The sequence below is a fragment of the Perca flavescens genome, chromosome 3, assembly GCF_004354835.1.
Source record: "Perca flavescens isolate YP-PL-M2 chromosome 3, PFLA_1.0, whole genome shotgun sequence".
In the NCBI taxonomy this organism is placed as follows: Eukaryota; Metazoa; Chordata; class Actinopteri; order Perciformes; family Percidae; genus Perca; species Perca flavescens.
The window spans coordinates 26,065,389-26,076,918 of record NC_041333.1 but is presented as its reverse complement, the minus strand read 5'-3'; the positions used below and the strand labels follow the sequence as shown (position 1 = coordinate 26,076,918).

Here is an 11,530-nt window from a genome sequence, read left to right as displayed (position 1 = left end):
CCAGAACTACTGGTTTCCCTGTTTTCATTTCTCCAGGACAGCTGACCTCTTTTCTGGATCATATCCGGCTGGTGGGACAGGGAGGAAGAAAGTAATTTTTCAGAAAATAATCACTCCAACTAAAATAAGTGAGAGTATTACATTAATTTAATTTCAGCTCTCTACTTGCCTCAGTCTCTCATCCCTGCTATGTTGTGCAGGGGCACTGTTGCACACTACATATACTGTGTGTACGCCAATTTCCTCTGCCTCCCAGGTAAACACATTTTATTTTGACATAATCCTTTAAGTGACTCATAAGCGGTGACCCTCTGCTCATCTGTGTGGTTCTATAAAGTCTGCAGTGGTAGTATAAGATGGTACCTCGGAATTGAATTGCACTTGCGTGAATTAATGGATCAGCTTTCAGAACACTTAATTCTGGTGACGCATGTTAGGCAACTGGAAACAAAACTTGTACTGCAACATGTACATATAAGTACTAACATTGAGTCATTGTATGATTCCCATTGGCCTGCAGAGATATTTAGCAAAATTCCTATAAAACTAGGTTTAAATAACCAGGGATAAACTATTAAAGCCACACATAAAATCCAAAAATATCCCTGAGTACTTGCTCTCCCTTTAAAGGCAGTGCAGATTGTGCTAACCGGTAGAACTGTCAGGAAGCATAAAGGTGACGTTCTCTGAAGATTTATCTCCGCCCTTGAGCTCCCTACCTTGTTCTGAGTTTGGGTCAGGTAGAGTAGAGAGAAGGCGAGACGGCGGCACCTCGGAGCTCTCAGCAGCTCGTGGCCCATTGGCTTTACCTGTGGAAATACTCACTGGTTGACTGGCAGAATCTGGATGACACAGGATTTGTACATTTTGCAGGATTTTAAGGCTGGGGTAGCTGCCAGACTCAGCCATGGCTCGGTGCAGATGTTGCCAGGCTGTGATGCCGCTCGGGCTGCCACTGGGATTGCTGGCAGCCTGGTACAGTAGCTCTGTGTGCTGGCGGAGCTGGGCAATGTTCCACTCGGTGGCGTTACTCTGGCGCAGCAGTTCCTGCGTGCGCAGTGTAATGTCCAGCAGACCTGATTGTCTGAGGATTTCTTCTGTGTTGAGGAAACGCCGGTGGCGAGTACTGGCGGTGCTGTTTCTTGGAAGATCTCTGGTTGTGAGGATGGAGGATGTAGTGTACAGACCAGACCCAGATGGGGAGGTTTGGCTCAAGGGGACAGTAGTAGGACTGGAGGACGATTGACTATCTCTGGTTGAAGAGGAACACGGCAGCTCAGATGTTAAGACTGCTAATTTGGGTTGCTTATAAAGGTGCTGCTCAGGTAGACTCCTGGTCACAGGTGTGTCATCACTCTTGTGTTCTGTGCACACCCTCTTGCTCAGGTTCTGGGATTCATCATTACATGAAAATGTATCAAGTGGCTTCTTGCTGGGGTGAGGTGCAATGTGTGGGTAGGAGTTGAGAATCGGCAGGTAAGCGGCATTTATTTTCTTCCCTGTGACATTGAACATCTGTGACAAGGGCTTTTGTTGCTTGAGGGTGGCCGGCAACAAACTAGGCTGCTGGAAAAGAATCATATGGACAGCACCAGAACTACTGGTTTCCCTGTTTTCATTTCTCCAGGACAGCTGACCTCTTTTCTGGATCATATCCGGCTGGTGGGACAGGGAGGAAGAAAGTAATTTTTCAGAAAATAATCACTCCAACTAAAATAAGTGAGAGTATTACATTAATTTAATTTCAGCTCTCTACTTGCCTCAGTCTCTCATCCCTGCTATGTTGTGCAGGGGCACTGTTGCACACTACCTCATTTCCTACCTTTACACTTTTAAAAGTTTAAAAGAACCATTTTCAACAGAGGAATAGTGTGTATTCCTAACCTCACTGTCTGCACCTACACTTGTCTTACCTGCTTAAGCACCATGTTGTTGGTGATGTAGATGGGTGGAAGCTTGCGGCCTGCTGGCATCAGGGTAGGATTCCCGGGATTCCCTTGCCCAATGTCTTTGTTTTGACCTGGCTGTGAAGTTTCTGCATGCTCGCTGCCTCTGGACTGGCTTTTGTTGCTCCGCTGGTCCTCCACATCTGTCTGGTGCCAGTCTGAGCCGTCTGCAGAAAAAAGTTGTAAAAAGAAATACATGCTGACTAATACAGCTAAAGACATGCTCAAAGAGATAGTTGAACTTTTGTGACGTAGTTTGGTAGTGTTATGGCGTTTTTCCATTACATGGTAACTGCTCGACTTGCCTCGACTCTACTCACCTGTTTTGGTTTTCCATTATGATAAAGGCACCTGGTACCTGCTAACAGGTACTTTTTTTAGTATCACCTCCATTGAGGTCCCAAGAGAGCTGAGGCGATACCAAAAGGTGACATGAAAACCTGCAGACTACTGATTGGTCAGAGAGAATCATCACTAATCACTGCGTCATCATTGCTAGCGACAGACAGGGGTGTCCTGAACAATCCACCATTTTTAAATTGGTTTTTTTTGCGGCCTCCAGCTTCTTTTGAAACTAAATTTGTCTTCTGGCTGTGGCAACAGCCACATGCCGAGAATCAAAAATAACACACCTTCAACTTTCTGTGTGTGTGTCGCGTTAGGTCACGGCAGTTTCCTGCGGCGTCACTATGACGACCAGCCACGCTCGCCTCACGCATGAGGTGGTACTAAATCTGCAATGGAAAATGGAGGATGGGGCACCGTGGGCGAACCGAGCCGAGCAGAGCTGGTACTAGCAGTGAGTAAGGGCCATTGTTGTGGCATTTTTTCATACCACCTTGCTGTGTACTAATACCTTATGTTAAAATATGCAAACATTTACTTTATGTTTACAAAAGGGAGAAGAGAGGAGGGACAAACATGCTTTACATTTACAGTATATCACTGCCTGAGCTGACTTGGGCGTGTATGGGAAATAGCCGAAGAGAATAAAAGTTGGCAAATTGTCTGGTTACATTTCTGCCACATTTACTCACCAGAGTAACCGGAGTCTTTTTCTGAACTGCAGCGGGAGCCCGTACCACTGGAGTCGTCTGCGTCTTTATTACCACGTATTGCCAGCAGAATCATACTGTTGCTCCTATTTTTAGCATTCTTGCTGGATGTAGCACGAGGACTGCTCTCGTGCAAGCAAGGTTGTTCTTTCTGCATACTGGACCCTAATAAGAGAATACATGAGAGTAGATAGATTGTCTCTGAATGCCAGAAATTGACAGCATAAAAACAAAAATGTTTTGCTCTCATGAGATAGAGCTTTGTGTTAGCACTCTGACGGACTGGTGACCTGCCCCGTGGTACCCTGCAGATCACTCATTGCATGCTGGGATAGGATCCGGACTCTAATGGCCATCCATATAGAACATTTTCTTTTTTCAAATGCTTTTAGATGCAAAATAATAATAATAATAATAATAATAATAATAATAATAATAATAATAATATTTTCAGTGTTTTTGCTTCTACTGGTGTCACTTGAAGCAATTAATGCACATTTTGAGTGTACCATCATTGAAATGCCTAACCACAGAGTTGACTAGATGGTATGCACTGACATCACTTTTTCATAAGCACACAGTTTCAATAAAAACACTCTGTGCTGGTAATGCTATATAGCTTTTTAAAACGTATCGTGTTGCTCCTCTTCTCTTTAATACTGGGCAGTGTATAAAAAACATTTCCCTGAGTTCTTTCTTAACCTATTTGTGTAGTTGATTGCGCAACAGTTTTGTACCATTTAAATAGTGTTTCCAATGTTTTCTTTCCCCACGTGAATCCACAATGGCTGTGTATTTGCCTTTGGGGGTTGTAACCCAGGCATCTTACGCATGGTGACATAATGTGCGTACCCATTAATAATACCTTACAGAGAATATATGCAAATATTCAGTTTCACGTTAACTATAAGTCCTAATATTAGCATATACCGGTAGAGTAAACAGAATCAGCCTGTCCTTGATGCTTCTGCAGTTATAGGTATACAGTATTATACTGAGTACATGTACTCAAGAGGAATAGCTTTATATGTTTTAAAGAACAGAATGTATCCTGTCCTTGCATGGTTCAATCTGTCTGATATTGTATTGTACTCTTAATCATGCAATCCGGTAACGTTACAATGGTCCTCCTCAAATTCAAATTTTGTGTGCTCCTGTGTCAACCACAAGGACTTGGATATCTACTGCATATATTTGAATAGACAGGAAACCAGACACAGTGCCAAAACTCTACATGTATATAATTTAGTTTAAGATCATAAGAAATCTAAAGAAAAAAAAACATCACAAATAAGCCCATTTGTATACAACTTTCCCACTGTTCTCATTCATGTGTGTACGTGTGTGTGTGTGTGTGTGTGCACACACGTGTATTTACATGGAGCCAATGGAAAGCAAGGGTCATGTGTTGTTTTGAGTCCACAGAGAGAAAGAGCCTGTTACACTGGTTACCCAAATAAAATGCTGTAATTTAAACTAACAGGAAGAGACATGGAGCACGTAGTAAATTCGTGTTTTTACAAGATTGCTGCAGCTTGTTTAGACAAGGGTTAAAGATTATTTTATTCCCATAACAATCTTAAAGGCGTAGCAACCTATAATGGGCTTTGCATGTCCTTACATGTCGCTAATGGCCTTTGAGAAATGTCTAAGAATTGAAATAAATGTCCTGAGTAGGGACGTCAAAATAAACAAATAGGCCTACATAAATAAGGTTTCAGTTGATATGTGGTTCAACATTGGTATGAGTTTATATGTTTTAAAGAACATCCTGTCCACACATGGTTCAGTCTATCTGATATTGTATGGAACTCTAAATCATGTGCCTTAGGAGGCTGTGTAAATGACACGACAGGAAGTTACCCTACGATGCACAGGTATGGCTGGGCAATACATCGATATAAAGGCTGCATCGCAATACATTTATGTTTAAACATACCAGACCTAGCTGTTTTATTATTCACTTTTACCCACTTAGTAATTGTATCAAAACTCATTGTGTTAATATTTTGCAAAAGCACTACAATATCGCTGCAATCTCGACAGTAGGCTATTTGGTAAAAAATATCGTAATTGTATTTACTCCATATCGCCCAGCTCTCTACAGGTAACGTTACAATTAGTCCTTCTCAAATTACTTTTTTTGTGTGCTCCTGTGTCATCCACAAGGTCATGGTCAAAATGCAAATCCAAATATAGAAGAACAGGTAGTTCTTCCATGGGTGGCTAAATCAACCGGGGACATGATCAGCTAGCTATAGACTCTGAATGACAATACTGCTCCGTGCTCTCCCTTATGAGTTACTTGTCTTTTATTGCCAGCTGTGCAACTTCAGTGCTCTCCAACTTTGATAAAGATCACGTCTCCATTTTCAAAGAAAATGTCCTGGAACAGTCATTTTTATTTTTTTGTTTCGGCAAGTTGCATACGCTCAACCCGTGCATCGGATATTTTTTGGAGGCAGCGGTTCCATGAAGGCAGCACATCTCACTCTCAGCTGAAACAGCAATATACGGCTACGGCTCTGAGCAGCAACCCCCCCTCCTCCTCCCTATTATGTAACACTCAACCATGGAATACACTTCCTCTCACGCTGGTCGCAATCACATAGCTAACGTTACAAAACACACAATAATAAAGTGGTTGGTCAAAATGTAAACGACATTATGCGTCTTTAACAGGTCGACAGGCACGTGTGGACGAAAAATTACAAAAGAGCGAGAGCTTTAACGTTAGAAAGATTTAACAATATAACTAATTCAAAACGATTAACGCTACATATTATTCTCTCTCTGCAAAACTTACCTTCAAATGTAAAACAGCAAATTATTTCAAACTGTCGTTTCCCGCACGTTTAAGGCACTGAGCGACGCTAACGTTAACCTGCAGTGTCATGTTTAGATCAGTCAGTTACAGTAAAGCATGATTCATTTCCCCGTCTTTGTCAAATATGCCGTGAAATAATAAGACTAACGTACAGTGAACAGCGAGTTGCGATTTGGCAATGTCTGTCAAGTTAGTCAGAATTAGGAAGATCATATTTGGTTTCAAAATAAAACTTACACCTGACAAAAGATTTTATATACCAAGTTTGATTCAACGTAATTCAAAATATTCTGATTTTACGGTCCTACGTCAGTAGCCTACTTACTTGAACGTGTATCCAATGGAAACCTCCCCACTTTTGTTTTGAAATCCTGGTGGTTAATTCTGGTGCCCTATAGGGCACTAGTTAATTATATCTAGCTTGAAGCCGCCGTTTGACGTTATAACGAAAAGTTAAAAAAAAAAAAAAAAAAAAAAAAAAGTTGTCATTCGACCCTGTATGAAAGCACAAGACCGATAAAAAAAATTAAAAATAAATGTGGCCCACCGATAACAAGTAAACATAGGGTTGATAATTATTCGTCAATTGAAACCACAGGCGCCTGTTGGACCTCCTACCAGACAAAAACCTCTCTCTGCGAGCTAAATACTCATTGGTCGATGGGACAACTACGACAGCCAATCAGCAATTAATGCAGTGCAGAACGGCTCTGGTGCATTGACTGTCAGCGAGACAGGATAGTAGAGGAAAACAAAAAGTTAAACTACAAGATTTCAAAATTTTTCAGGTTGTGCAAAATGTGAATTTGTTTGACATTTAGTGAAAAGAAATAGGCCTACTCTTGATGTTTATGCTGTGCCAGCTGTCCCAACCATCTCTAAAGCAACTTCTTTGAGCCAGTCAGCTGTATCAGCATGATCGCACATGTGAGCAGGAATGGCCAACAATGCAGCCATGCAGTCAGAAGGTGGCTCTGCTGTCACGTAGAACTGTATAAATTGCATAAGTTTGTGGACTATAAACAACTGAAACTCACAACACTGCAGCAGACACTTTATTTTGTACATTAAAACTTGGACAGCCCACATCCTTTTCACAAATGACAAGACAAGGAAACAATACAATTCAAATATTTTCTAAATTGGCTGCAAGATAAGATCATAAAACATGTGCCATTGGGTTGGCTAAATCACATACATGCAAAGTGCATGCAATCCTTTGTCAAACAGTGTTTAGCATCAAATATTTCACATTTCTTCCTTACCCATTTCCATGGCAACTCCTCAGGATCTACAGTAAAGAATAAACAGCTTTGGGCCACACAGGAGTCAAGTCAATTAATTCTTTGGGAGTGAGGAATGTCAAGTGCATACCCCTATCAGACCAGCAGCGTTCTTTAGACCCGGGTGCCTGCTGACATGCATGGTCTCTGGGGAGGAGAATTTATTAAAAGTAGCGCTGGTCTCTCGGGTGTGGGCCTTGGCTGCGGCACTGGCCAGAATGTGCATGACCCTCAGCAGGGCAGTCTCACTGAAAAACACAAAGCGTACAGATTTAAAATTGAAGGTAGGATAGATGCCGACTAATAAAATAAAAAAATAAAAACCTGGAAAGTGAAGTTAGCAGTACAGAGAAGCCAGAGTTCAGTAACTACAGTGCTCATGATGCCAGGGGTAACAGCTCTCAAACGGCACTGTGGATGAGGGGAGTGCATCTTATAAGTCAGTCAAGAAACATACCTGCCGACATGGACACTGGAGGCCAGACACCATGCAGCCTCCCCTTCTGGCGTTAGGGCCTCCTGCAGAACTTGACGGGACAAGCAGAGGGCCGCTCCTGCCAGCTGCACGGGAAGAACCAGCACACACTGGCCCTCCAGGAGAGACAGCTCCAGTAGATACCGAGCCATCCAGACCACCTGGTGGTACAGATGACACTTCAGATCTTTACATACTGGAAAAATCTGACCCACTTAGAAACTGGACAAAGAACACACAATGCAGATCTACCTTAGCACTGCAGCGAGCAATGGAGGAAAGGAGGAGGAGGAAATTCAGAGGGGGACAGTAGGACAAATCAAACTTGAGCCCTAAAAGGACTTTCCGCTCCATTCGCAGCAGCTGATGCTTCGTGTAGGTGTGGTCCATCAAGTAGCAGAGTCCAGACACCTGGAAGCAGCAGCACCAGAGGGGGGAACAGATCATTCAGAACACTCTTACTGGGTGAGCTAGATGCCGACCCAGACTTATTTATTTTTTATCTTATTTTTTATTATTCGTAGACAGTCAGCACAGCATTAAACTTATTTGAAGGAAAGTAAAAAATAAATACATATCCCATTTATCAATTGTTACAAACTAGTTTTAGTGCTCAAGTCTATAACTAGCATGGATGGAGCTGAGGCGGCCCAAATTAACCCTACAGTTTAAGTGGCAGGTGGCTTTTTATTATAGATAATTTTAAGTCTTGATATAATTTTAACAGGTGGGTTATTAAAAAAAAAAAATTCACCCTTGTACAGTTGTCATGAAGGGTGAAGTCTGCTATAGGAGACCAAAACAGTTTTTGTACCAGGCTGTAAACGTGTACTTCTGCTGTAAAGTTGGGCATTTTAACATTGGGTCTATGGGAATTGAATGCCTTTTAGGGCCAGCATCAAGTGGGCATTCGAGGAACTGCAGTTTTTGGCACTTTCGCATTGGCTTCATTTTTCAGCACCGCATGTGGACTTAACAGACAGTACTGTAGCTTTATAGTTGGAGTGCTGAGACAGCTTACCTCAGGGAGGAGACATTCTTCCTTTTTTGCAGCAAGGAAGAGGCAAACCATGCCGAGGAGCTGCAAGTTGACTGTGGTCACCTTGATCTGACGCACAGAGCGGTTGAGGAGGTGTATGGCCAGATAGAGGGTCTCTTCCTGAAAATGCATCATCTCCTGGTAGGAAATAAACTGGGCAATCAAGATTGAAAACCATAAAACCAAATCTTTTACTTGTTGGTTTTTGTACAGATTAAACAAGTGATATATAATGTTATTTGAGCTTTAGAGGTACTGGTTTGTTACTTTTGGACAGAGCCAGGCTAACCTTTTCCAGTCTTAATGCTTAGCTAAGCAGCTGTAGCTTAATATTTACTGTACAAATATGACTGGTATCAATTTTTTTAATTTTAAAATGTAGCCTCATTCTCAAGTTAACATTGATGTGTTTTTCCTGACAGGCTATCTAACTTAGCATAGTAGCATTTGACAGGTTCTTATCAAGCAGAGGACCTTAAATTAACTGCCCATCACTGAGACTTACATGTACTTGAATGAGCCAGTCTACCAGGACAGAACGAGTGCCATCAGTGAAATGCCGGGGCAGGTCGGCGTTGGAAAAAGAGTGTCGTGTTTGAGTTATCTGCAGGGTGAAAACAGAAAACAGGAGGCACACTCTAAATATTTAAAGAGATTCAGTGCGATAAGTGTTTGTGCCAATCTTGTAGGTTGCCCCTCAATTATATAATATTACACTACAATTAGTGGAGAGGTCTGCATACAGCACATTGGAGAGATAAAGTTTCTTCCTTAGAAAATTAGATAAACACACTCCGTTCATGATGTCTCACCATCATATCCAAGAACATGTCCCAGGCGTATGTCCGGTCCCATATGAGGTCCAGTCTCTCCAGTGCTGTCTCTACTTCAAGGCGCAGCAAGCTAGGCACCAGTGCCTGTAGGCTTTGAAGACCCTGCAGTCCATGAGGGTAAAGAAGCAGAGGCTCCTCCACACACCCATCTGCTACACAGGATGAAAAGGACAAGGGAGAAATAACACATGCAAGCAAATTTTTCACCCATCTTACACAACATGATGAAGTAACCATCTGCCACCATCTGAGCACTAAATGCCAAATTCCATTTAGCAAACTGACTACATTTTATAACATCATTTTACTCAAACAATACATCACTTAACAACTATTGTCACCCTGATAGTTTTATATTAAGTGTAGAAACTGCAGTGATCTCCATATTCGGTGCATTCATTTGAAAGTCTGCGGTGAAACTACATTTGGTATTGATTACACTACCAACTGAGCGCGTTTCACTGTCTTCATGAAATCCCATGATGATGCCTTCGCTTGTTTGCGCCGATAACCTTCTTTCCTGCAGACAGACAACACCTTACACACATGCACGCGGAAGTAGGATTGTAATAGCCATGACAGAAAAAAAAACCATGCTTAATACTGATGTTAAATCAAGAGCCAAGATGAAATATACACTGTAAGTGTTGGATGAAGAGGACAAGCAGGAAAGAAGGCGTACCCATCGGTGTTCTGGCTCCATTTTGACAGGGGCCATCCTGGACTCCTCTACAGGCTGCCAGCGATCTATAGGCCCACAGGCATTAGACCAAGTTCTTAACGGGGCTCGCCTCTCATCCGCCTGCAGGGACAACAGAAAGTCTTACTGGTGTGATCATGGCCTACCCATTTTTTATTACCACAACTCAGGCAAAAAAATGAAAATTGTCTATTGCCTTTAATAGAGTTTGTAGGCGGCTGCCGTTCATTCTCTGTATAAACATCAGTTATCAGTGGACAGTAATGACTCAAAATGTGGTAGTAATAGTGGTTCACTTCAGGTCATCAACATTGCCATGGTCCAATTCCACCAATTTAATCAGCGACGGCTTGACACGTGGGCTCATGACAGGTGAAGGCAATTACTCTCCTGACAACACAAACACGGAGCGGGCCTGTATGTAGGTAAAACCGTAGGCAATGAAGCACTTAAAAAAAAATAAAAGTATGATAGTTTACATAAGTTGAACTGAATAGGCACGAGTTACCTTGGGAAATTCATGAGTGAGATAAAGGGCATTAAGGTTTAATTAATGAGTTTTCTTCTGTTAACTTCCCCCAACTCATTGCTCAATAAATAAGTTAGAAATAAAAGTAAAATGTGAATAATTTGTTGCACATCTCAGGTTAAGCACTTCATGTCTAAACCTTTTTATTTATTTTTTAAGAAAATATGATTAAGACTGGAACCGTTGAGCAGATGCTCACCTTCTTGTGTAAGTCCAACAGGGGCTTGGAGTCGCAGAAACCAGTCTTGGCCATGGTCACAGCCGGAGACAGGGTTCCTGTGCCGGGCCGCTGCAGCTACTTATCCACGGGTGTCGGCGGATGCCTGGAGCAGAGAGCAGCCATGCTGCCGCCCGGACAACCCCTAATAAAGACAGGTGGGCCACAAACAGCGCACACTGATTGGGGTGGGGACACCGGTGTCAAGGTAGACGGGTTAGGATAAGGACTTCCGGTTCAGGCGTTATGTTGTATATGAATTAGTGTGAAATAGCTTGCCGTGCATTATAATGCAGCAATATTTTTTTTAGGCCACTTTGCATTCAAGATTTGTACAGGGAACCTTTATGAAGAATCGCAAACAAAATACGTCACACTTCTGTGGTAGCCGGTAGCATATGACATTAATTGGCAAATTAATTGGAAATTCATGCAAGTTATCGGTAGGCCTACTGTCTAATACAATCCATGATCGCAATATCGTAAACTAACATTCAGATTATTTTTTTTTTTTTTTTGGTGTGCTGGATTGTTTTGTCCACCTTTATTTACATATTTGAGGGAGACAAAATGATGTAAATATTTTTCTATTTTATGCAATCCATTTAAACGCTACTTGCAGGGGG

At 42.1% G+C, this 11,530-nt stretch overlaps 2 protein-coding genes across 7 annotated transcripts; both read right to left on the bottom strand.

Moving 5' to 3' along the window:
• Positions 1 to 222: 222 nt before the first annotated feature.
• On the bottom strand, positions 223 to 6,273 carry si:ch211-132b12.7 (CLOCK-interacting pacemaker). 2 transcript variants are annotated; one of them, XM_028573434.1, is made up of 4 exons: positions 6,154 to 6,273; positions 2,984 to 3,166; positions 1,914 to 2,113; positions 223 to 1,659 (listed from the first exon to the last, which is right to left on the bottom strand). In XM_028573434.1, exons 2-4 carry the CDS (start codon positions 3,156 to 3,158, stop codon positions 646 to 648), a joined length of 1,389 nt encoding a protein of 462 aa, XP_028429235.1. In that variant the 5' UTR covers positions 3,159 to 3,166; positions 6,154 to 6,273; the 3' UTR covers positions 223 to 645. The 2 variants fall into 2 exon arrangements, with proteins under 2 accessions (XP_028429235.1, XP_028429234.1); XM_028573433.1 differs by lacking the exon at positions 6,154 to 6,273 and adding an exon at positions 5,808 to 6,007.
• Positions 6,274 to 6,867: 594 nt separating this feature from the next.
• On the bottom strand, positions 6,868 to 11,116 carry ccnp (cyclin P). Of its 5 annotated transcripts, none has more exons than XM_028573524.1 (9): positions 10,887 to 11,116; positions 10,141 to 10,260; positions 9,903 to 9,978; positions 9,438 to 9,610; positions 9,131 to 9,229; positions 8,608 to 8,778; positions 7,839 to 7,997; positions 7,569 to 7,747; positions 6,868 to 7,359 (listed from the first exon to the last, which is right to left on the bottom strand). In XM_028573524.1, the coding sequence occupies exons 1-9, from the start codon at positions 10,938 to 10,940 to the stop codon at positions 7,191 to 7,193; spliced, it is 1,200 nt and encodes a 399-aa protein (XP_028429325.1). In that variant the 5' UTR covers positions 10,941 to 11,116; the 3' UTR covers positions 6,868 to 7,190. The 5 variants fall into 5 exon arrangements, with proteins under 5 accessions (XP_028429325.1, XP_028429326.1, XP_028429327.1 ...); XM_028573525.1 differs by having other exon boundaries at positions 9,438 to 9,607; XM_028573526.1 differs by having other exon boundaries at positions 8,608 to 8,763; positions 10,887 to 11,113.
• Between the last annotated feature and the right edge of the window lie 414 nt (positions 11,117 to 11,530).